General features: G+C 41.8%; 1 protein-coding gene and 1 long non-coding RNA gene across 5 annotated transcripts in view; one reads left to right on the top strand and one right to left on the bottom strand.

Annotated features, from left to right (window-relative positions):
- Positions 1–7,762, bottom strand: part of CFAP43 (cilia and flagella associated protein 43) — a 115,249-nt gene extending 107,487 nt beyond the window's left edge. Inside the window, exons 1-3 of one of the 4 annotated variants that reach the window (XM_033183582.1) lie at positions 7,509–7,762; positions 5,422–5,675; positions 160–256 (exon numbers count right to left, since the gene is read on the bottom strand). Coding sequence is in view for 3 of the 4 variants with exons in the window: in XM_033183596.1 (XP_033039487.1) it covers positions 160–256; positions 5,422–5,675; positions 7,381–7,445 (416 nt within the window). In the remaining variant the exon portion in view is untranslated. Of the gene's footprint in view, positions 1–159; positions 257–5,421; positions 5,676–7,380 lie in introns of all 4 variants that reach the window. The other 3 variants (XM_033183596.1, XM_033183573.1, XM_033183570.1) reach the window with 3 other exon arrangements.
- A 656-nt stretch (positions 7,763–8,418) lies between these two features.
- Positions 8,419–15,905, top strand: LOC117067277. Its single transcript, XR_004430685.1, has 3 exons — positions 8,419–8,569; positions 10,465–10,545; positions 13,954–15,905. It is a non-coding gene; the product is annotated as an uncharacterized LOC117067277 (long non-coding RNA).
- The last annotated feature ends 10,610 nt before the right edge of the window (positions 15,906–26,515 follow it).

The following is a 26,515-nucleotide window of genomic DNA, read 5'->3' as shown; positions in this document are numbered from 1 at the left end:
ACATAGCAACTGTATGAAAACTTATGATTGGGATTTTTTTCCTTCATATTTCCTTGTTTCAGATTTTTGATGTCTATTTCCATTGATAAAATCCAGAAAAGTAAGAGGAAAATGTAATGTAACCCAGTAAAAGGAATTCCACAGGATGCTGAAACTTACCAAAGGGCCAGTTCAAATTCTGGGAGAGAGGAGTAGCTAGCCAGGTAGGTGCCACAGTAACTGAATGAAAGCAAAGTGTAGTCCAGGAGAATGTTGCCTAAAATATAAAATCCATTATCAGGATTTGATTATGTTAAGACCATGTTCAGTTAACTATGGTCTTACAGTTTATTTTCCTTTGCTAATGATTTTCACGTAATTCAAAAGCATTTAACTATTAGAATAAGAAAGATCCTGGCTAATTTCTAAGACCATGAACAGAAAGCTTAGAGCAAAGCTAAGACCCATTTATAAAAGATATTAAAGTGAATTAAGACCATGAGGTTACTATCTCTAGACTTCAGTGCAGAACTGAGCATACTGCACCATGCATGTCCCAGTATGGTTTGAAATGACCCAAGAATCATCTCATAAATATATGAGACATTGTAATTAGAATAGTTATTTAGGCATCTTTAAATATCTTGGGGAGTTGTAATAATTCTAGCTTACTTCCTTATTTCTTTTATCTTAGGCCATATCTGGCCCTTAGCTTAATATCTTCCAGCTTTTGGAACAGCTATAAAAAGTGACCGACTCCTTTGTACCTATAGTTGATGAAAAGCAACATGAATTCCAAAGTCTTAGCAACAACATGTTTTAAAATGCATACCACGGGGAGGCCAAAACAAGAAGAGCCTGTCTCTACTTCCCAGTACAGAGTGGTCTGATTTTCCCTCTTCTTCATCTGCTCGTCAGTGGGGTTCCACAGGTGCAAGCTTTGCCCTCACCTCAGTCTGTCTTCGTATGTTTATGTCTCTATTGCTTGTTCTGTGGATTTTTAATAGCTGTTTTCTGCTTTTTTTCTCATTCTCATTTTAATTGACCATAATATAATCCTGAAATTTTGCTTCTGTCATTTATTGAATATATTCAGCATAGTCTAATCAACAAAGAAAAAAGTGTATTTATTGAGAATTCACTACAAAAACTAGTTTTTCTGTAGGAAGAGACCTTAATGATTTTTAAATGCTTGCTAAACAGACGTTTCCCTCCACAACTGAAGATGACCAACTTTAGATGTTCTTTAAATCTTAGAAAATATGGTATTTGAAGAAAATGCCAAAAAAAAGAGAGAAAAATATATTCTCTACAATCCTACCACCAAAGTTGGTAAATTTATTTCTAGAATTTTCTTCTGTGTTTACTTGAAAAAATACATACATATATATTTTCTTTAAATATAACTTTGCTTTTTATAGCTATACTAGCCATAGATTAAATATTATATATAAGGCTGGGAGAGAGAGCTCACGCCTGAAATCCCAGCACTTTGAGAGGCCAAGGCAGGTGGATCACTGAGGTCAGAAGTTCGAGAGCAGCCTGGCCAACATGGTAAAACCCCGTCTCTACTAAAAATACAAAAATTAGTTGGGCATGGTGGCGGGCACCTGTAATCCCAGCTACTCAGGAGGCTGAGGTTGAAGAATCGCTTGAACCCGGGAGACAGAGGTTGCAGTGAGCCAAGATTCCACCACTGCACTCCAGCCTGGGTGACAGAGTGAGACTCTGTCTCATAATATGTATGTATACACACACACACACACACACACACATGATAATCCATTTTAAATGGAATTGGATTATAGTGTTACCTCAAGTTGGCTTTTAATTTATGTTATATTGACAATTTTATATTATCTTAACACTTCTTTAAAAGTGTGATTTTTAATGTTTGCATAATACCCCTTTATAGTATATTTTATTTAACTATATCCACAATACTGGAGATGTAGGTTGCTCCAATCTTGTGCTATTATGACAGTGCTTTTTAAACTCTTTTGCATGTAAATCTTTGAACATATTTTTAACCATTTCCTAAAAATTGAATTCGTCTTGAAGCGAGTATACTGAGTCAAATAGAGTAAATATTTACTTCACAGACTCTATCAATTTATAGTCCCACCTTCAGCAAATAAGAGTGCTACCAGTTTCACTGCATTCTACCTAGCAATTATGATCTTAAAAAAGTTGTGACCTTGATAGGCAGAAAAATAACATCTTGGTTTAAATTACACTTTTTAAAACAAATCTTGAGACGAAACATTTTTTGATGTCTTTGGTCATTTGTAGTTTAGTGATTTGTCTGGGTTAATTTATTCCCATTGTTCTAAGAGGCTGTTTTGTTCTTGTTTCATTAATGCTCTGAAAATATTTGATCCCATTTGTCCAAATATTTTACCCAGTTGATTATTTCCCTTTTAATTTTTCATGGTGTTTTGATGTTAATCAGTTTTAAATATATATACAATCAAATATGTCTGTCTTTTCTAAGTTTTTGTTTTGTGTGAAAAGTTCTTCCCCTACCTAGAATCACTCCTCTATTCTACCATATTTTCTACTCTCTCTCTCTCTCTATATACACACATATATATACACACACACACACATATATATATATATACTTTTTTTTTTTTTTTGAGACAGAGTTTCGCCATGTTGCCAGCCTGGAGTGCAGTGGTGTGATCTCGGCTCGCTGTAATCTCTGCCTCCTGGGTTCAAGTGATTCTCCCACCTCACCCTCCTGAGTAGCTGGGATTACAGGCACATGCCACCATGCCCAGCTAACTTTTGTATTTTTAGTAAAGACAGGGTTTCACCATGTCGGCCAGGATGGTCTCAATCTCCTGACCTCATGATCTGCCTGCCTTGGAATCCCAAAGTGTTAGGATTACAGGCGGGAGCCACCGTGCCGGCCTGTATTTTCTACTATGTTCAAGTGGATTTGTTATTTATATTGAATGCTCATTTTCATCTGATATAGACCATGAGTATCTAACTTGATACTTTTGTTAAAATATGCATTTTCTTAACACTACTGTTGGATAATCTATATTTTTTCTTCTTCCTTCTTCTCCTTATTCCTCCCTTATCCTTATTCCTCCTTATCCCTTATCTCCTTATTCCTCCTTATCCCTCCTCCTCCTTTTCTTCTTCCTCCTCCTCTTCCTCCTTCTTTTTGGTGACAGCCTCTTTCTTCATTTACTCAGCTTTTATATATTTCAGATTCTGTCCCAAGTCTTCAACTCTCCCATTGATCTGGTGATCCCTGCACCAATGCCACACTTCTAATTACTATGGCACCATAATATTAAAATGCCTTGCCATCATTCTCTTTCAAATTATTCTCATTCTCTGTTTTATTTTCCCAGATGAATTTTAGAATCATTTGAGTACTCCTTGCTGTCTAAAACATATGCTAAACCTACAAATTACTTTCTATGACAAATCTCAGAAATATATTTATAATAACCAGGCTGTCCATCCAGGAATATATTTCTATACATTTAAATATTTTAAATCAGTGATTTTTGTAGTTTTCTTCACCTAGGTCACTCACACTTATTTTTTTGAATTATTTCTAAGTATGTGTATCTTCTAATGGGTACTTATTTCTTATTTCTAATGGGTACTTATTTCAAAACCAGCATCTTACTGCGCATTCTTTTGTTAGTCCTAGCAGACTATTGCATTATCCATCATCTCCTTTCCCATAGCTATATTTTTCTTCAGTTTTATATTTTGTTGCATTGGCTAGAACTTCCAGGTTGATATTAAATAACAGTGAAAACAGGTCTGATTAATATTACTGATTAATATTACTGGGAATTCCTTTAGGGCATCATTATTCAGTATGACTCTTGGGTATTGGTTTGAATAAACTTTCAATTGGCTCAAACAGAACTACAGCCAAATAACCAACCTGGGGAAATTTTAAAGATAAAGTGTAGTTATGGTCCAACTAGATAGGTGAATGGGTTATGTTTTAAAAGTTGTCTTAAACTGTTGAGAATGCAAATTTCACCACAAACAAAGTATTATAAATTATAGTGAAGTTCCCTGACTTCACCCAAACACTCATTTGACCCTTAAGACTACAGAGCCAAGTCCAGCCTCAAGCATGAGCTTTCTGCCCATGGGGTGTCAAATGAGGGAATCATTAGCTGGAGGCTCCAGCAGATGTGCAGCAGCTCAGTGTGGGTCAGCTTTATCTAAGAAGGAGTCAGTAGGCCAGGCGCAGTGGCTCACACCGGTAATCCCAGCACTTTGGGAGACGGAGGTGGGTGGATCACTTGAGGCCAGGAGTTCGGGACCAGCCTGGCCAATGTGGTAAAACCCCATCCTCTGCCACAAACATTAAAAAAAAAAAAAAGCCAAACACGGTGGTGCAAGCCTGTAATCCCAGCTACCTGGGAGGCTGAGGCAGGAGAATCACTTGAACCCAGGAAGTGGAGGCTGTAGTGAGCCAAGATCATGCCACTCTACTCCAGCCTGGGTGATAGAGCCAGACTGTGTTAAAATAAATAAAATAAAATAAAATAAAATAAACAGTAATAATTCAAATGGTAGGCAACATTGAGCACTTGGCATACATACATATGCAACATATTATATAATTTCATCTATCATCATCACCACAGCCTTGACATTAGACACTGTCTTTATCCCTATTTCATGGATGAGGAAATTGAGGCTCAGAGACTTGACTTTAGAGCTATACAAACATCAACTCACCTGGATTTTCAACAAATATTAGGAAAGAAGAAAAATCATTGTTCTGAAAAAGGCAATAGTCTTCTAGCCCAGTGCATCTCAAAGTTTAATGTGCGTATGAATCACCTGGGCAATTTTGTTAAAATGCAGATTCTGATTGAGTAGCTCTGGTGTGGGAGCCAAGTTTCTGCATTTATAACAAGCTTCCCAGGTAGCACCAATGTTGCTGGTAAACAGACCACACTTTGAACAGCAAGGCTTTAGCTAACATAATTAAATCCTCAGTGATCAGCTTGATTCCTTCTTTAAAAATGTGTATTTAAAAAAAAAAAAAAAAACTAGACCAGGCATGGTGGCTCATGTCTGTAATCCCAGCACTTTGGGAGGCCGAGGCAGGCGGATCACTGGGTCAGGAGTTCGAGAACAGCCTGACCAACACAGTGAAACCCCATCTCTACTAAAAATACAAAAATTAGCCGAGCGTGGTGGTGCACACTTGTAATCCCAGCTACTCAGGAGGCTGAGGCAGGAGAATCACTTGAACCTGGGAGGCAGAGGTTGCAGTGAGCCGAGATTGTGCCACTACACTCCAGCCTAGGTGACAGAGCGAGACTCCATCTCAAAAACAAACAAACACTTTTCAAAAAAGAAATCTTCACATAATAGATTTAGTCAAATCTTTAAACAAAATCCTTCAATTAGGGGCAGAGGAAGGGTTCTCCAGAATACCTTTCAATTTGGTCCTTCTGGTCAATCCTGGAAAGCTGTATATGTAGATGAGGGGTTTTAGCTTCCGGTCAGAAAAAGCCACAACTTCATAGGGGATGTTAGTTGCCACGACGCCCACAATTCCATTACTACACTGGAGTACAGTCTTTTTCTTGGTTTCAATGTTAATAAATATTACATAATTCCCACAAGGGTAGCAAATGGTGGTGTTGTTGACAAAATGAACATTCTGCTTAGGGAATCCTTGCACCCATCTTTGGGAAAAGATATGTCAACATCAATATAATACATTTCAAATACTTTTTTTTTTTTTAACAAAGCAAAGGGTCATCAAAATCTTTGAAATATTTCTATTTCCATGTCCTTTCTGCCCCCAGTTTCTAAGATAAAAGAACACACATGCTGGCTGTGAGATCCATTTGAGTCAATGAATTGTAGAAATTTAAATGTAGACCTAAAGTCCCATAGGTCTCCCAGGCCTTCTTCAGATAACTTTTTCAGCAAAGGAAACTCTGACCAAACCTGAGAAAGTCTCAGAAGGACTTCTGGGGTCTTGTATTCTTGGAAGACAAAAAGTGAAAATAACAGAGAAAAGAGCTTGATCTCAACACAATGGCATCCTGGGCCATTCTTTTATAATTAGTTTGATTTTTTAAATGAACTTTAAAAAACAACTTTGCATAGGACAACTTGCTTTGTGGTTGTAAGCGGAGTAGGAAAATTGCTTATTTACACAGATGAAGAGTATGTGGCCATATTTTAGATTTAAAAATACAGATAAATGTAGAAAATAAAAGGAATGAAGTCGACGTTAATGAAAGGCTAGCACACAAAAAGAACATACTCTCAAGTAAGGAGTGCGTGCTAAGTGTATGATAGAAAGGAGAGGAGAGGCCGGGTGCGGTGGCTCAAGCCTGTAATCCCAGCACTTTGGGAGGCGGAGACGGGCGGATCACGAGGTCACAAGATCAAGACCACCCTGGCTAACACGGTGAAACCCCGTCTCTACTAAAAAATACAAAAAAAAAAAAAAAAAAAAAAAAAACTAGCCGGGCGAGGTGGCGGGCGCCTGTAGTCCCAGCTACTCGGGAGGCTGAGGCAGGAGAATGGCGTGAACCCGGGAGGCGGAGCTTGCAGTGAGCTGAGATCTGGCCACTGCACTCCAGCCTGGGCGACAGAGCGAGACTCCGTCTTAAAAAAAAAAAAAAGAAAAAAAAAAAAAAAAAAAAACAAAGAAGGAGAGGAGATGAAGGAGATTCTATTATTTTTATTTAAATATTAAAGATACGCTTGAAGATGGTGGAAAAAGCAAGTGAAGGACACTGGTTTGGTGAGAAACCTCGAGACATTAGAGTGTCCAAGACTAGCAGGGGATGCTGTATAGGGTGGAGGTTAGGGCTGGGAGGAACACGCTAGAACGCAGAAAAAAAAAATACCACCTATATCTGCGCACTGCTTGATGCTTTTCAAAGGCCACTATATATGCAAATAAGTCCAAAGCTAGTGGATGGGAGTTAGAAGGATTCAGGGACCTAAGTTTGGGGGAAATCACCAACGGTAGCAACGACGGGATCCCAACCGTCGCCGGGTGGAGGGGGAGGGGGTGTGATCAGGGGACCCGGATCACTAACGGGAATCCTGAGCCAGAAGGAAGAGATGAAGGGTGCAGGGGGCGTTGCTGGGTAAGGGAGGCGGTGGGGGGTGGGGGGGCGGTCAAGGTCGCAGAATAAGGAGTGGGAAAGACAACTGGGGACAGGGTCAAGGAACAAGTGGATGGGGAGCGGACAGGGGAGGTCACACGGGTAGGGAGGCTGCGGGAAGGCAATAGGGGCAGAGGGGAAGGAGTGGAAGCTGCGGGGAAAGCCGCCCTAAGGAACCGGAGGGAGAGGAGGGAGGAGGCGACGTGGGGCAGGAGGTTCCGCGGGACCCAGAGCGGTCGCGGGGCCGTGGACACCGCACCTCACGGACAGGGACGCGCCGCCGGCGGAGTAGGGACCTTCGTCGCGCTCCCGGCCTTGCGCCATGGGTAGTATTTTCCTCAGGCGGGAGCGGGCAGCGCACGCAGCACCCCAGGGCGGGTCGGTTACCTTTCCTCCGCCACCGGGCTGCCGACTGCGACGCTGCCACTGTGTACACCTGTATCCCGGAGACCGTAATCCCCGCGCCCATTGGTTCTGCGCTTTGGCCCGCTCCCTCCTGGGCCGAGCAGACTGGTGGAAGGTCCGCCGCTCTCGGCCAATGGGTGAGCGGCAAGCCAAGCGAGGGGCGGGCCCCTCCGAGTGTGGGCTGGAAAGGCCCAGGTCCGGGCCAATAATTGCAAGTAAGACTCATGCGTGCAATCTCCGCGTTTTCGAAGGTCAGGAGGGAGGATCGCTTGAAGCTAGGAGTTGAAGACCAGCCTGGACAATATAGTGACACCTGCTGCGCCCGTGCCCCATCTCTACAAAAAATTTTAAAGAGCAGCCGGGCGTGGCGGTGCACGCCTGTAGTCCCAGCTACTTGGGAGACTGAGGTGGGAGGATAGCTTGAGCCCAGGAGTTCAAGGCTGCGGTGAACTGGGATGACGCCACAGCAGTCCAACCTGGGCGACAGAGCGAGACCTGTCTTTAAATAAATAACAACTTTTTAAAATTAATAAATTTCTAAACAGACTTGCATTTAGAGTGCAGACTGTGCCAAACATTGTTGCAATGTCTTCACATCTCCCATGATCCCCATTTTACAGACAAGTAACGTGAGGAAAAGAGAAGCACATAATTTGTCCATGGTTACAAAGTTGAGTGGGACTTTATATTATTTATTTATTTATTTATTGTTGAGACAGGGTCTCACTCTGTTGCCCAGGCTGGAGGGCAGTGGCTTGATCTTGGTTCACTGCAACCTCCACCTCCTGGATTCAAGTGATTCTCCTGCCTCCACCTCCCAAGTAGCTGAGATTACAGGCACATGCCACCATGCCCAGCTAATTTTTGTATTTTTAGTAGAGATGGGATTTCACCATGTTGACCAGGCTGGTCTCAAATTCTGGACCTGAAGTGATTCGCCCACCTTGGCCTCCCAGAGTGCTGCTATTACAGGCGTGAGCCACCTTGCCCGGCCCTGAGTGGGACTTAAATGCAGGTCTAGCCTAATTTAGAGCTCCAAGCCCGTAAGTACCACATAACACTTTGAAATGTACCCTCTTGCTTCCTCAGGGAAGCAGACAGCTCTGGAAGTAACCTGATTGAATGGTTGGCAGCTTGTCATTCCTTTTTCTCTTCCATACCTTCCCTTAGACTCCCTCCCTTACCCTTCTCCTTCCTTTCCCTCCAGTCCTCTTCCCTTCTCTACCCTTCCCTTCCTTTCTTTATGTCTTTCCTTCCTGTCTTGCTTTCTTCTCTCCATTTCTTTCACAAATATTTACAGAGCATCCCGTGTGCATTCATGTGCTAGTCACTTGGAAAAAATGGAAAAACAAATAAAATTTCCTTCTTCTTGGAACTTAGAGACTGGTGGGATCCAGGGAGTTGGGCTAGATATCCACATTGTCTCAGATGGTCTGTGTAAGTTGTGAAAGAATTTATGAAAGTGATTTTATACAAGACCTGTTGTACAATTCACAGATTGTTAAGCCTCCTAAATGCTTCATACAATGCCCTATGACTCTTACTGTACAACTTGCCTGCTTAAGTAAGGCTGATCCCTGTGGACATGTGGAGTTAGCCATGCTCTCTAGCTATGCTGGAGAGTCAGCTCTTATCTGCACCTCTGCCTGGTGTGTCCTAGGCTAGGCTACACACCTAGGACATGATTAAAATCTCTTACTTACCAAGGTTTTCACCAAAAATAAAAGTTGCTAAGAGTTGACATTATAACATGTAATTAAAACTACTAAAGAAACAATTTTACATGCAAGGTGTGTAAAGAAAGTAAAATGTGTTTTTGGTGAAAGCTTATAAGAAGTCATGGGAATGTGGATTTTTTTCTGCCTACATTTAAGTGTTAAAGGATTACTTTAAGTAAAAAAAAAAAAATCTAAAGGTTTAAATAAGTTGTGGAAGGTTTATAAAAATTAATTGTAAGAGATTCCATGTGTGAACATATTGGCTAAAGTTACAGGGGTTTTATTCAGTTTTTCCATAAATTAAACAATGGAATAAAAGCACAACAGGTTTTTCTTAGAGATTGATCTGCTCTTTCACACACACACACACACACACACACACACACACACAATTGTAAAGGGTTATACAAGGTTTATAAGACTCTTACCTTATGGTTAAACATTAAAATTGGGTAAATATGTCTATAAGGTTTTATTAAAAATTGGGTTTAACATTAATAGCACATTAATGTAAAGGTAAAATTTGGGTTATTTGGTATAACAATCATACAGGAAGCATTACCAAATGTGAAATGGTGTTTTGCTTTTTTTGGACTATATTTGCATAAATGTGTTATTGGTATATGTTACAAAGTTATGAGAAATGCTTGTAATTCTAATATGACTTAGTGTAGGTTATTCATAATTAAAATTGTTATGTCATATTTTGTGTGCCACAGAAGTAACCAAGTTTCCTTATCAATTGTGGCTTTAATCGTGGCTATCCTAAAACTTTTTATCAACCACAATTGTTTTCTTGTTCTAATCCTCTTTAGAAGGTGGTTTGTAATCAACTATAGAACTCTAGCGGGTGTTCCTAAATGCAGGTTTCTAATAACTTTGGAAATTGTAACATTAGAATAGAGGAAACAACTTTCAGAACCCTCATGAAGAGCTGGAATGTTCATGAATATCAGAGTCAAGGAAACTTTTCTTTTGAGCTATTTACAGCTTTTAGCAATTGAGTATACTTCTGTGAACAAAATTTGGAGAATATTTGTTTCTCTCTACCTAATTTTTCCAAAATTTGGAAACTATTTGTGAGTATTCTTAATTTATATCTACATAGTTTATGTCTACATAGTTATTTGCATACATCTGTTTTCTTTTGTAACAGAATACAATTGGATAATTGGTTATTTTACCAAGGTTTTAACTGGAATGGTGTGCTTTCCTTTAAGGAATCAAACTTGACTTGTAAAGCCAATAAAAACCCCTTGGAGAATTGGCCTCAGATCTTGTCTGCAACAGTCCCTGTACAGGTAAGTAAAGAATGACCTGTGATAAGTAAAGAATGTCACTTTCTGACAGGTCCAGGACTCCCAAGTTATCTTGAGACCCCAAGAGGATAGGAATTTACTCAAATCATAGGTATTTGAGGGTACAAACACATGGCCAAGCTTGGCTTTACAAAGTCTTATCTAAGATTACTTCTATAGAGCAGAGTTCCATCAAAGCCAATTTAAAAAGAGCCTTTGTGAAAAATAATTATTCTTGTTGCACTTTATACAAATAATCAGGCCAAGTATAACAAAGCAAATCAGTCTTACCATGATTTGTCTTTAGTAAAAATGAGAAACTGGAGAGAGTAATATTATGTTTCAAGAACTATGGTACACTTGTTATTAAATTCTAGTCTCATTAGTTGTTTTTAAGTTTATTTCTGCAATTTAGGCTAACCCTGCTTATTCCTGTGAACCAACCAATGATCTCTGACTGCTGCTCAGAAGAAACAAAAGGGATGGGTAATGCAAAAATCTGGATCAGTATTCTAATTCTGGGCACATTACATTCAGCTAATAACCCCATGTCAGCTTAGTTCCAACAGCTGCCCCATTCATGAAAAGCCTTCTAATTTAGCTTACTTGGAATAACTTTACTTATTTTGCTTTACACTTGTGCAATATATTGCTGTTATACTCTTTGTCTAGGAATATAGGACAGGCTTACTAAATGTTTTCTTAAACACACATTAATCTTCCAGATATCACCTTTTATCAAAACTCAAGAGTTTTGAATGGACCTTACCATACTGATGCTCTCTGACTGAGCTCCTCTCTACCCTGAATGCAAAAGACCCTCATAGTTAGGCAGGAATATCATCGCCCCTATTCAGCCTGAAGAAGTTACAAAAGATGGATCCTTGTCCCTCTGCAACCCTTAGGATTAAGGGTTCTCTAATAAAAGAGGTGGGAAATGTCAGAGGCATGTGAACAAGAGCAACTTCATCTTAAATAGGAGTTGGGTAAAATGAGGCTGAAACCTACTGGGCTGCATTTCCAGATGGTTAGGCATTCTAAGTCAAAGGATGAGATAGGAGGTCAGCACAAAATACAGTGATAAAGACCTTGCTGATAAAATAGTTTGCAGCAAAGGAGCCTGCCAAAACTCACCAAAACCGAAATGGCGACAAGAGTGACCTCTGGTTGTCCTCATTGCTACACTCTCATCAGCTCCATGGCAGTTTATATACATGCCATGGCAACATCAGGAAGTTACCCTAGATGGTCTAAAAAGGGGAGCCATGAATAATCCACCCCTTGTTTAGTGTATCATCTTTTATTCCTTTACTTTCTTAATAAACTTGCTTTCACTTTGCACTGCAGAGTTGCCCTGAATTCATTCTTGCATGAGATCCAAGAACCCTCTCTTGGGGTCTGGATCAGGACTCCTTTCCTGTAACAACATTATTACGCAAATAGAATTATAGATTGAAATAAGAAGAAAAGAAACGTAATAGTATGAATGCTTATGTTAGGATCCCCACCTAGTGACAAAGATTCTTTGCCCGGCTAAACTTTCATCGGGCTCCTGAACCTTTTCCTAGGCTTGTCTGTGCCCTTCCTTATAAAATCCAGTTTTAGCAAAGAACACTGCTAAGTCAGTTTGGCAACACTGCTAAGTCAGTCCATCAGTGTCCTCAATGTCTGATCACCCTCCATATCCGATCAGGTTCCTTAGTCTCTACCATCCCCCAGGTGATGTCTGATTATCTTGGCTTATGTGAACCCAAAATATCTGAGACAGATCTCAATCAATTTAGAAAGTTTATTTTTCTAAGGTTAAGAACATGCCCATGACATAGCCTCAGGAGGTCCTGACATGTGCCCAAGGTGGTCAGGGCACAGCTTGGTTGTATACCAAGGATTTTTAGGGAGACATGAGACATCCTACACAATATGTATAAGAGGTACATTGGTTCAGTCAGGTCATAGGGAGATAAGAGACAAAAGATTACATTCCTTTGAGTCTCTGATTAGCTTTTCACTGAATACAACAATTTACATATGAGAGGAGGGTGGAGGAATAGTGACTTACGCCTAAGTCTGGCTTAGTGAAGCAATAGGGCAGAGAACGCCATCAGATGTACAGTTGTCTCTTGTGACCAGAGGAACGACTTTGAGTTCTGTCTGTCCTTTGTCCACAAGGAATTTCCCTGTGGGAAAATTATTTGGGGTGGGGGGGATATGGAGCTTTTTTATATTTGTAACTATCTTATGCAGGAATAAAATGGGAGGCAGATTTGCCTGACACAGTTCCCAGCTTGGCTGTCCCTTTGGCTTAGTGATTTGAGGGCCCCAAGATTTATTTTCCTTTCATACCTGTCTTCAGCAAGAAACCCATTAGGTCAATTTAGCCAGAATCCTCCATCAGCCCTGATGGTTGCTCTTAGTAATTTTCTATCGACTGACCTGCTCCTTGGCTATAAGTTCCCACTTGCCCATGCTGTATTTAGAGTTGAGCTCTGTTCTCAAGCTTCCATTGTCATGGTTCCTATACCTTTCATGATGGTCCTGAGTAAAGGTGGCCTTACCATGCTTTAGCAAGTATCGTTGAATAATTTGTTCTTTAACATGAGCTGAACGGGCAGTGATAGGGATGGTCTCTGTGTGCATGCACCGCTTTCACTGAGGGTCAAACGATGAGGAGGGATTGCTGGATGGGGGTGGGATGGGCTGAGGATAATTTTTATAAAGACACTAAGGTAGGGCCACAGATTGGATGAACTGGGAAGGGCAGTGTGATTGGTACAGAGGGAGATAAGAAGAAAATACTTAAAATGAGGCTAGTGAAGGAACCAATGGCCAGGTGAAGGACAAGTTGAAAGTTCTGGCCTTTATCTTAAGAGCCATGAAAAGACTACTGGGGCTTAGAGCCCAGGAGTTCAAGACCAGCCTAGGCAACATAGTGAGACCTCATTTCTACTAAAAATACAAAAATTAGCTGGGCATGGTGGCATATGCATATAGTCCCAGCTATTTGGGAGGCTGAGGCAGGAGGATCACTTGAGCCTTGGGAGGTCGGGGCTGCAGTAGGCCATGATCTCACCACTGCACTCCAGCCTAGGTGACAGAGTGAGACCCTATCTCAAAATAAATAAATAAATAAATAAATAAAAGTATGATGCTTTGGCATGCTGAATACTTTGAATTAAAGAAGATTGGAAGGCCTCAGAAGCAAAGTTTCTCTCTGACCTTTTTCTGTTCTCCTGTCTCCTGCCCCTGTTTCTCCACCAAAGCAAATCATAGACACCAGAATTCCTCTTCCCCAAGGTGGGTCATGGAAACTATTAATATGTATATTATATATATTATAGAACCCCTCTCCCTCAAAGCAAAGCACAAAAACCTGGAAATATTACTTTAACCTTCCTCTGCCTTTATTTGTAGGAACTGGCCATAAAGAAATTCTCTGGCATGCCCGTCTAATGTGGATCATAAGCATCTTATTCCAGAGGAGTCCTGCTCTATACCCAGCAGGAAGAAATCCTACTCAGAGAGGTCAAGAAAAATGTAAACAGATAGGCCTTGCTGGGTTCCCCTTTCAGTCTGTTACCATTATATCATACCCTTTTTGTCCAATCACATTTCTACACAGCTGTCCGTTCTTCGTGGAGCCCAAGCATAAAAATACTTTTCCCTGGGTCTTTGAGTCTTTATTTCCGAAGCCTCCTGTGTTGTGTAAAACTTTTGAGTTAACAATTTTTTCATGCTTTGCTCTTGTTAATCTGTCTTTTGTTATAGGAGTGTCAGCTATAACCCTTATGATAGATGAGGAAAGGTATCACATCTTTTTCTCCCCTGTAAGACATTAAGTGGTTTTCAGCAGGGGAGTGACAGGATCAGGTCTATGCTTTTAAAAGATCATTTGGCTGCAGGATTATCAATTTGGCTGGGTTGGGAAAACAGGGAGAATTGAAATAGGCAGATCAGTCAGGAGTCTATTCTATTCTCCTAACAAGTGGAGCCAACGCAGGATTTCTCAAATTCAGCACTGTCGGTATTCTGGGCTGGATTTGGTGATTTTGGGTAGAGTCCTATGCATTGTAGGGTGTTTGGCAATGTAGCACCTCTGCAGTTGTGACAACCAAAAATGCCTGTGCACATTCTCAAATGTTCCCTGGATGGCACAATCACCCCCAGTTGAAAACCACTGGTAAGTCAGTGTATTAAAAAGTTATTTTAAAAGGTAAAAATCTATAGGATTTGGTGATGGATTGATAAAAAGAGGCAAGGGAGAAAGGAGAGTGAAGGATGTTCCTAGATTTCTAATTACCACAGAGATGGTGGTGTCCTTCACCAAGACAGGGTGCGGAGGAAGTGGAGACGTGTTTCTATGCAGAAATGTGAGTGCCAGACACACACCATGCTTAGTTCTTAAAAACTCATAAAACTGACTGACAAAATCTCATGTTGCAGGTCCCAGGGAGAAGTGGCAAGGAGGAAAAGTCAAACTTTCTCTTGCCACCCCTGATGACTTTGCTTATTTGTGTTTTGACCAAGCCCTCCCCACCCCACCCTCATACCTTTAACCACAACTAAGAAAGAAAGGCCACTATCCTTCTGCAACCTGGCCCGGTGTGGGGGTCAGGGAATCTCCCGAATATCATCTACAGGTATCCCCAGAAACCCAGCTAGAGACCTCCCTTAATTTTAAAGCCAACCCTAGAGCAGAAGAGGCCAGTCTTGCCTTGATCCCAAAGTAAGTGACTGTCAGAGGATGAAAGGTAGGCAGGGAATATAGACTTCAGGAAAGAGATGCTGGCCTGGAATCAGCGGTGACCCTGGGAAGCTGAACTTACTCTGTGTTACAGCAAAAGAGGAACTGAATGGAATGAACTTGAAAAGGCAGTCTCGTGTGTATCTTACTCTTGAAATCTTGGTGTTATGGTTTAGATGGAAAGGGAAGTCTCTAGCTGGGTTTCTGGGGAGACCAGAATGTTCTGATATGCAGGAGATTACCTGACCCCTACACCGTGCCAGGTTACAGAGGGATGAGTGGCCTTTCTTTCTTAGTCTGGAAGAGGAAATGCGGATCATCGCAGAGAATAGACTGGGAAGGATAAGTTAGGGAAATTGGTTCCAGTTCTCACACTGAAAGATTTGTGGGTATTAGAAACCAAATCTAAGACACACAAGTTTTTCTAATAACCAGTGTGTTCCACCATTTTTAGGAAAGGCCCAACTCCCCTAAACCGGCCCTGCCCCTCCCAATGTTCTCTTCCCTGGCAAATCTCCACCTCGCCACCAACACCCTAGTCCTGGACAGAATATGCCTAATCCTCAATGTGAGATTTTATTTTATTTTAATTTTATTTTATTTTTGAGATGGAGTCTTGCTCTGTTGCCCGGGCTGGAGTGCAGTGGCGGGATCTCAGCTCACTGCAAGCTCCGCCTCCCTGGCTTATGCCATTCTCCTGCCTCAGCCTCCCGAGTAGCTGGGACTACAGGCGCCCGCCACTTCGCCCAGCTAGTTTTTTGTATTTTTAGTAGAGACGGGGTTTCACCGTGTTAGCCAGGATGGTCTCGATTTCCTGACCTCGTGATCCGCCCGTCTCGGCCTCCCAAAGTGCTGGGATTACAGGCTTGAGCCACCGCGCCTGGCTTAGAGATTTTATACCTTTCTAGAACTCAGCTTGTCTTAAAGGCTAAAAGAGCAGTGGTTAATTCAAGTTCATTGAGCAAGCCCTAAAACCAAACCGGGCCACAGCCAGTCACAGAACAAAAAAAATCCTTATTTCCCGCTAAGGGATCATTTCAGTCCTGGCTTCTGTAGGGTTCCAGCCAAATTCCAAGATAATCTGCAAGATGAACTTTCACTAAGTTTTTCACCCATTAATTTTCTATGACCATTTAAACATGTGAAAAGATCATACAGCATACTAAAACTTACTTTATTAAGTCGATGAGTAAGTGGTTTCCTGTTTATCAGCTAATTGTTTGCTTTTTGTGAAATGCACCTTGTTGGCCGGGCGCGGTGGCTCAAGCCTGTAATCCCAGCACTTTGGGAGGCCGAGACGGGTGGATCACGAGGTCAGGAGATCGAGACCATCCTGGCTAACATGGTGAAACCCCGTCTCTACTAAAAAATACAAAAAACTAGCCGGGCGAGGTGGCTGGCGCCTGTAGTCCCGGCTACTCGGGAGGCTGAGGCAGGAGAATGGCGTGAACCCGGGAGGCGGAGCTTGCAGTGAGTGGAGATCCGGCCACTGCACTCCAGCCTGGGTGACAGAGCCAGACTCCGCCTCAAAAAAAAAAAAAAAAAAAAAAAAAAAGAAATGCACCTTGTTTATGAGAAAAGTCCAAAAAAGAAGTTGGCATTGTTTCTCTGTGTAAAAAGAAATGTAAATAATGAATGTTTTTAAAATAAAAGAATAATCTGCTATGATAGAATCTAGTTATTCTATGGCAATTGACCCCTTTTATAGCAGTGATGACCACAATTTACTAAGCTGCTATTATGTGTTTGGAGCTCCATAGAGTCTGAGTCCTCCCACCAACTATGCTACATAAGAACCTGCAGCTCAGAGAGATGAGTAAGACTCAAAATTACACATTTAGTTAGTGGTAGAGCTGGATTCAATCATGGGTTCACCTGCCCCTGAAGTCTATGCATTTCTTTTCTTTTCTTTTTTTTTTTTTTGTAGAGATGGAGTCTTGTTATGTTGCCCAGGCTGGTCTTGAACTCCTGGCCTCAAGTGATATTCCCACACTGGCCACCCGGAGTGCTGGGATTACAAGTGTGAGCCACTGCGTCTGGCCTAAAGTCTATGTCTTCTGCACAGGTTTTTTCTCTGCTCTGCTGCCACATCCATGCATGTTTGTATAATAATAGCTAACTTATATTAAGCCACTTCTCTGTGCCTGGCATTGTAAATCCTTATAATACATGTATTATTTAATCCCTGTTGTAGAGACAGGAAAATCGAGTCTCAGAAAGTTAAAATTTTTTGCCCAACATCTCACAAGTTTCAAATGAACTTGAATTCAGGTAGTTAATTGTCTTAAAAGAACTCTTCTTTCCAGCAGACTTGTAAATTTCAAAGTAAATTGGACATTTAGTTTAAACTTTGCATTTTTCTGGAAAAAGAGAGGAAAAATAGGAAATCCTTCATAATTTCCAAAAGTTTTAGAATAAATAATATGGGAAGAGGCTACATTGTTATGGAGATCCTGGGCCAGTTAGTGAAAATGGCTGAATGTTATTATTTAGTGCATTTAATCTACAAATTCAGACTTCATTTTCAAGCTTCAAATATTTTGGAGGTATCTGTGGAGTATAGCTTTATGACTAAATTTTGTGTCCCAAGATGCTTCCTTTACTCTTGATGCTGAAATAACTACACTAGATTAAATACAGAAAGGGTTTGTAGGTCAACATTCAAGAAAATAACACACTGAACATGTGGTTTTAAATAATGTTTTAAAGAAGAATGAGAAGATTATTTTGCAAGACAGAGGGGATTGTCACAACATGCCCACCTGGAATTCTAAGGCAAAAATATAAATGGAGACTCATAAATCATTTGTTCAATTATTTTCAAATTAGTTCTTAAAAATTTAAAGTCAAACACAAATTATAAGATTGAAAAGTAAAAATTCAAATCAAAATTGTTTAAAGCAAATATTTTTAATTTTAATGAAATTTTACTAAATATTTTTATATAAAAAATTTGCAATTCTAATATTTATTATTCATCTAGCTGTCAAAGAATTGGTATCAAGCTTCACACATGTTATATCTAGACCTACATACATATAGAAACGTAGGACTAATACTTTTTTTCTATATTGCAAAACATTCTTCAGCATCCATGTACAGCTATTGCCAATACCACACTAACCCATGACAACCCCTGGAACCAAACGGAGTTGGAATCAAAGAGAAGCAAGAAAATAGTCACTTGATTGTATTGGGAAACAATACTTAATTATTCACAAAGCAATACTGAATGAATGAATACATTCATGCTCTCTGAAAAAAGGACAAATTCCTTAATATATTTTTCTGAGATGGAGTCTCCCTCTGTCGCCCAGGCTGGAGTGCAGTGGCACGATTTTAACTCACTGCAACCTCTGTCTCCCAGGTTCACCCAATTCTCCTGCCTCAGCCTCCTGAGTAGCTGGGATGATAGGCACGTGCCACCACGCCTGGCTAATTTTTTGTACTTTTAGTAGAGATGGGATTTCGCCAGTTGGCCAGGCTGGTCTGTGACTCCTGACCTCAGGTGATCTGCCCACCTTGGCCTCTCAAAGTGCTGGGATTACAGGCGTGAGCCACAGCACCCAGCCAATATCTTTTATCCAAGCATTCCCACCAGTCAGATCCTCCCCACACTCCTTAAGTAGTTTCCATCTCTGATGTTGAAAGAGGCACACACACAAACCTCACAGTGTCCAAACACAGTAGCCTTTTGTTTCAAGGACATGGGGCAAATGTGAAGTCACGTGGCAGAACTTGAGAGTCACAGTCATGCTGGGGGAGTGTTGAGAGGTGGACCTCACATGACAGCGGTGTGGGCCCTCTAAAGGGTGGGGCCGATGGCAGGGGCACACCTTGTGGGGTCTATGGGTGGCACTATTTTTACTGGTGGAAGGTATTTGAGTTACAGGGGGCAAAGCAGAATGGGTCTGCAACTCAACTCTTGCCTACTCAGAAGAAATAATTTGATTGAGGGAAATAAAGCAGAAAAAGAGACCGAGGCAAGTTTCAGAGCAGAAGTGGAAGTTTATTTTAAAAGGCTTTAGAACAGGAAAGATAGGAAAGTACACTTGGAAGAGACCCAAGCATGCGACTTGAAGAATAAGCACAATGTTTAACCTTGATCCTAGGACTTTATAGGCTAGCCCCTTTCCCATAATTCTTCCCTTAGGGTGGGCTGCCCACATGCACAATGCCTCTTCTTTACCTTTGGGAACTGAGCACATGCAGTGTGTTTAGGAAGTTGTACACATGACCATCTGAGGCTCTCTGCCCTTTTCTGGGGGAGTGCCCCTAGAAGGTCTTACTCTACCACTTTGTCTCTTCTTCTTCTTTTTTTTTTTTTGAGATGGAGCTTCGCTCTTGTTGCCCAGGCTGGACTGCAATGGCACAATCTTGGCCCACTGCAACCTCCACCTCCCAGGTTCAAGAGATTCTTCTCCTGCCTCAGCCTCCCAAGTAGCTGGGATTACAGACATGCACCACCATGCCCGGCTAATTTTGTATTTTTAGTAGAGATGGGGGTTTCTCCATGTTGGTCAGGCTGGTCTCGAACTCCCGACCTCAGGTGATCTGCCCTCCTTGGCCTCCCAAAGTGCTGAGATTACAGGCGTGAACCACTTCACCCGGCCCATTTTCTCTGTTAATGTATATGCCCAGAAAGTTCCTTCTCTCTGGTGCCTGCATTCAATTAACACTTTAGTGCAATAATTGTGGACCATCAGAAAATGGCCTCTCCCTGGCTCCAGCTGCCAATTTATCACTTTTAGAGAGGCAATGTGATAATTGCTGAACCATCACCTGACATTCCTAGTGGGCGGGGGAGAGCTCTCTCCTTCCCTGCTCATGCCTAACTACCTGTAACACTATGGTACACGTTTGAGAAACTAGTACTTAGTGAAAGATACAATAACATAGGAGGAGGAGGAAGACTTTGGAGGAGATGACAAAAGGGGAAAACTGTGGAATTTATAAGAATGACAAAATTCCACTGCAGAGTAATAAAAAGTAAGGAATCTACTCCCTGGAAGTACTTGGTTTGTGATGGACATGGGACTTCTGATATGTGTTGCAGTCATAGATGCCAGGTTATTACCAGTTTTGCAGAACACTGACATCTGTGGACTCGAACATGGACTCCATTTAAAGAACTCCAAGGATGATTAATAAACACAAACACAAATCAATGTGCACTGTTGCCTAAATATCACCTAAAATAGCATGTTAGGAAAGCACCAAGTACCAAGTGTGTGATGACATGGTCTGAAGAAGTGTCTGAAGATCATCATTCCACATTCCACATTGAATAACATCATGAAGACTTAAGATCCTCTTCAAAAGCTTCAAAGCTCATCTTTACTAATTTCTCACAAAAGTAAACCTCCTCCCAAAGTATAAACTTAAAACCACTAATGTATCAATATATTCTATTTTATATCATCTCATTGGACTTCCCTTCAATTTCCTTGGCCTTCAGGGTTTTTCATATTGTTTGTGTTCCCTTAGACTAGAGACAAAGAAACAACACTTTCCAAAAAAATACATGTTCTGTGACCTTTTTCACTGGTAAAAACCCGGCATAACAATAAAACTGCCTTTGCAAAGATTATGACAGTGAAAGAAATCCAGCATGGCTGACTCCATCTTCCTTCTAGCCTCGCAGGCCAGCTGTCCTCGCTCATTCCTGGGTATAGGTCAAGCTAACCATGGGAAGAATTTAGTTTATAGTTTAACTTTGAAGCAACGATGGTAATAGTCTCTCCCTAAAACTGACCCCCTCCTTGTTTGGGGACTGAAACCACCTTTGTAAGGCTAACGAAAAGCCACAAGATTAGGATTGTGGGAGGGGCCTGAATTCTGCTAAAATGTAGGCATTGGTAACCAATGATAACTAACCATTGTTTTCTATAATCCCTCATTACTAAAATGTAGGTATAGTTAAGCAGTAACTAGCAGTTACTATTTCCTAGCTTGCTTTTCTGTAATTTCTTACTGTTCAGGAGTCACGAAGTCAGAGGTCATAAGATTTGTCATTGCTGCTACAGATAACATCACTATTGTCAAAACCTAAGACTGGTTTTTGAAATACTTTTCAGACTTCTGCATTCTGGTAACTGACTAACTCCACCCAGACCCATGATTCGTATCAAGGAACTGACTCAACCAGTGATCCCCACCCAGAATTGATTCAGCACTTGAAGACAGTTTGGACACTCCTATGATTCCATCCCCAACCAATCAGCAGCACCCATTCTCTTAGCCCGCTACCCACCAAATTATCCTTAAAAGCCCTAGCTTCTGAGCTCTTGTAGAGGCAGATTTGAGAATTAGCTCCTGTCCTACCACTTACCTGGCCCTGTGATAATTAAACTCCTTCTCTACTGCAATACCACTGTCTCAGTGAATGGCTTTATCTGTGCAGCAGGCAAGATGAACCCACTAGGTCATTACAATAAGTTTAGAAGTAGGTGTTTCGTTGCATTCTATGACAAAAATTTGAATCAACATAAGAAAGTGAGGATGAAGTGGTGAAAATATTTGAGTTCAGATTAAACTCTCAGAGGCTATGTGGCATGGAGAAAAAAGCCCTTGACCTTAAAGTTCCTGGTTCTTATTTTATCTCTGCCTCTTACTAGGTATGTGATAACTGGAAAAGCCACTTAACCTCTCTGAATCTTAACTTCATCTGTAAAGTGAATCTGATATTTCCCTGTCTAACATCACAGGATTGTTGTGAAGATCAGACAAAATCAAGAACATAAAAAGGACTTTCATATAAAATGTACAATACAGATATGTGGTCTTGTTACATAGTTGCAAGTCTTTTCCCCTTAGCTATTGAGTCTGGGAAGAAAAGTGGTTTACATGCACACTGCAACAATATGCCCTGTCTAGGCAGGATACGTGGTAACAAGACTATGTTAGTTTTTAAAATATGTTTTCTGAGTTCGTAAAATACTACTGTGAGCTAATTCTAAGAAGGAAGACTATACATTTCCCTTAAATTGTTAATTAGCATTTATAACACACATTTGTGCTCTAGAGCAGTTCTGAGTTGGAACGTATTACATGGACTGTCTTGCCCCAAGGGTTTAGGGATAGCCCTCATCTGTTTGGTCAGGCACTGGCCCAAGATCTAGGCCACTTCTCAAGTCCAGACACTCTGGTCCTTCAGTATGTGGATGACTTACTTTTGGCTACTAATTCAGAAGCCTCATGCCAGCAGGCTATTCTAGACCTTTTTTTTTTTTTTTTTTTGAGACAGAGTCTTGCTCTGTCACCCAGGCTGGAGTGCAGTGGCGCGATCTCAGCTTACTGCAAGCTCTGCCTCCTGGGTTCATGCCATTCTCCTGCCTCAGCCTCCTAAGTAGCTGGGACTACAGGCACCCATCACCATGCCCAGCTAATTTTTTGTATTTTTGGTAGAGTCAGTGTTTCACTGTGTTAGCTAGGATGGTCTCGATCTCCTGACCTCGTGATCTGCCTGCCTTGGCCTCCCAAAGTGCTGGGATTACAGGCATGAGCCACCGTGCCCGGCCTACTCTAGATGTCTTGAACTTTCTGGCTAATCAAGGGTACAAGGCATCTAGGTCAAAGGCCCCGCTTTGCCTACAGCAGGTCAAATATCTAGGCCTAGTATTGGCCAGAGGGACTAGGGCCCTCAGCAAGTAATGAATACAGCCTATACTGGCTTATCCTCACCCTAAGACATTAAAACAGCGCGGTGATTCCTTGGAATCACTGACTTTTGCTGACTATGGATCTCCAGATACAGCGAGATGGCTTGTCCACTCTATACTCTAATCAAGGAGACCCAGAGGGCAAATACTCATCTAGTAGAATGGGAACCAGAGTCAGAAACAGCCTTCAAAACCTTAAAGCAGGCCCTAGTACAAGCTCCAGCTTTAAGCCTTCCCACAGGACAAAACTTCTCTTTATATGTCACAGAGAGAGCAGGGATAGCTCTTGGAGTCCTTACTCAGACTCGTGGGACATCCTCACAACCAGTGGCATACCTAAGTAAGGAAACTGATGTAGTAGTAAAAGGCTGGCCTCACTGTTTATGGGTAGTTGTGGCGGTGGCCATCTTAGTGTCAGAGGCTATCAAAATAATACAAGGAAAGGATCTCACTGCCAGGACTACTCATGATGCAAATGGCATACTAGGTGCCAAAGGAAGTTTATTGCATCCTAGTAGGCTACATCCTAAGTAGGCTATCAGAAAACCGCCTTCTTAGATACCCAGTGCTACTCCTTGAGGGACCGGGACTTCAAATACGTACTTGTGCAGCCCTCAACTCTGCCACTTTTCTTCCGGAGGATGGGGAACCAATCGAGCAGGACTGCCAACAAATTATAGTCCAGACTTACACTGCCTGAGATGATCTCTTAGAAGTCCCCCTCGCTAATCTTGACCTTAATCTATATACTGATGGAAGTTCATTTGTGGAGAATGGGATATGAAGGGCAAGTTATGCCATAGTTACTGATGTAACCGTACTTGAAAGTAAGCCTCTTCCCCCGGGGACCAGTGACCAGTTAGCAGAACTAGTGGCACTTACCCAAGCCTTAGAACTGGGAAAAGGAAAAAGAATGAATTCGTATACAGATAGCAAGTATGCTTATCTAATCCTACATGTCCATGCTATAATATGGAAAGAAAGGGAGTTCATAACCTCTGGGGGAATGAACCCCCATTAAATACCACAAGGAAATTATAGAGTTATTGCACACAGTGCAAAAACCCAGGGAGGTGGCAGTCTTACATTGCCAAAGCCATCAGAAAGGTGAAGGAGAAAAGGCAGAATAAAACCATCGGGCAGATGCTGAGGCCAAAATTGCTGCCAGGTGGAACCTCCCATTAGAAATACCTACGGAGGCCGGGCGTGGTGGCTCAAGCCTGTAATCCCAGCACTTTGGGAGGCCGAGACGGGCGGATCACAAGGTCAGGAGATCGAGACCACCCTGGCTAATACGGTGAAACCCCGTCTCTACTAAAGAATACAAAAAACTAGCCGGGCGACGAGGCGGGCGCCTGTAGTCCCAGCTACTCGGGAGGCTGAGGCAGGAGAATGGCGTGAACCCGGGAGGCGGAGCTTGCGGTGAGCTGAGATCCGGCCACCGCACTCCAGCCTGGGCGACAGAGCCAGACTCCGTCTCAAAAAAAAAAAAAAAAAAATAGTAATACCTACGGAAGGACCCTTGGTATGGAACAACCCCCTCCAAGAGATTAAGCCCCAATATTCCCCTACTGAAACAGAATGGGGACTTTCACTGGGGCATAGTTTTCTCCCCTCAGGGTGGTTAATGACAGAAGAAGGAAAGGTATTTATACCCTCCACCAAACTTTTCATATGGATATTGAAAACACTCATCAAACGGCCAAATCCCTATTTACAGGGCCAAATCTCCTACAGACCATCCAACAGGTAGTCAAAGCCTGTGAGGTGTGCCCAAGGATTAATCCCTTGTCCCATCGTAAGGCTCCTTTGGGGGAACAAAGAATAAATAGGTCACTATCCTGGAGAGGACTGGCAGTTAGACTTCACCCATATGCCTAAATCAAAGGGATTTCAATACTTGTTCGTCTGTGTTGATACCTTTACAAATTGGGTAGAAGCTTTCCCCTGCAAGACAGAAAAGTTTCAGGAAGTGATTAAACTCCTAATTCATGAAATAATTCCTAGATTTGGGCTTCCCCAAAGCTTACAGAGTGACAATGGTCTGGCTTTCAAAGCCACGGTAACTCAGGGAATTTTCAGGGCGTTAGGGATGCAATATCACCTTCATTGCACCAGAGGCCACAATCCTCAGGGAAGGTCGAGAAAGCAAATGAAACACTCAAGAGGCACTTAAGGAAACTAACACAAGAAACTCATCTCCCATGGCCTACTCTTTTGCCCATGGCCTGGTTGAGAATCCAAAATTCTCCTCACAAAATGGGGCTCAATCCATATGAAATGCTGTATGGATGACCTTTTCTCACAAATGACCGCCTACTTGATCAGGAAATGGCCAAGTTGGTCAAAGATATAACTTCTTTGGTAAAATATCAACTAAACCTTAAACACCTACTTAAAGGATGTCACAGAGAAAAGGGAACAGAGTTGTTTCAACCAGAAGATCTAGTGCTGATCAAATCTCTCCCCTCTACCTCCCTATCTATGGAGTCTTTGTGGGAAGGACCATACTCGGTAATCCTCTCTACCTCCACTACAGTTAAGATGGCAGGAGTGGAATCTTGGATTCACCACACCTGAGTTAGATTTTGGATGCCCCCTGAGGAACCTGCGGGACTGTCAGCCCAGGAGTCCCAAGATCAGCCAGACCAGCCTTGATACACCTGCGAACCGTTGGAAGAGTTGCATCTCCTATTTTGGAAGGAAACATCCCAGACTAAAAAGGTTCCTACTGCTGATCCTGAGGAAAAACCCCTTTCTCCTTAAAAAAGATAAGTGAAAACCTACATAATCTTTATCAACACCTCTCCTTGCCCCTTCAATGGAATCATTTTACTATTTCATTGTATTATTAAGCAGCATACTAACCATACTCTTTGTGATAGGAGTATATGCTATAGCTCCTGTTGGGATGAAAATCCTAATCACATCAACCTTCTTTCTATCTTCCTTCCTCCTGACAGCAATTTACTCCTACCTTTAACTCAGACTGGATAAAATGATCTTGTATTCCAGAGCACCCTCTTTACCTTCCTATTTACTCTTTGCCTATCTATCCTTCCTGCTTCCTTGGATACCTCATACAATCCCCCCTCCCCTTCCACTAGCTCCTAATTACCTCTACAAGACTCTCAACTTAACCCACTCTCTGTTAAACCAGTCCAATCCTTCCCTGGCAAATGACTGTTGGCTTTGTATCTCTCTATCACTTCTGCTTACGTTGCCACTCCCATTCCCGCAAAGAAACTGGGTCTTTACCAACTTAACCTACCACCCTCATTATGAAGGAAAAGACCCTTTCCGATTACTAAATATGCAATCATTAGCGAACTTTCCCATCTCTGATAGGACCAAGAATATCCTAACAGGACGTGCAATCCAATTTTTATGTTCTTACATTTCCAACCTCACCTATTACACAAGCCATGAAAAGCCCATACATGGCCCTGTAACTACAAATACCATCTTAACTTGCCAAACCCCTTTATGTATCCAATGCAACCTGTTATCAGGCCTGCCCCTGGGACACCTACTACCCCATCAGTGTAATTACACCCTACAACTTCAAGCC

This window comes from Trachypithecus francoisi, unplaced genomic scaffold, assembly GCF_009764315.1.
Source record: "Trachypithecus francoisi isolate TF-2019V2 unplaced genomic scaffold, Tfra_2.0 Contig01579, whole genome shotgun sequence".
Classification (NCBI taxonomy): domain Eukaryota; kingdom Metazoa; phylum Chordata; class Mammalia; order Primates; family Cercopithecidae; genus Trachypithecus; species Trachypithecus francoisi.
This window is presented reverse-complemented; position numbering and strand designations above follow the sequence as displayed.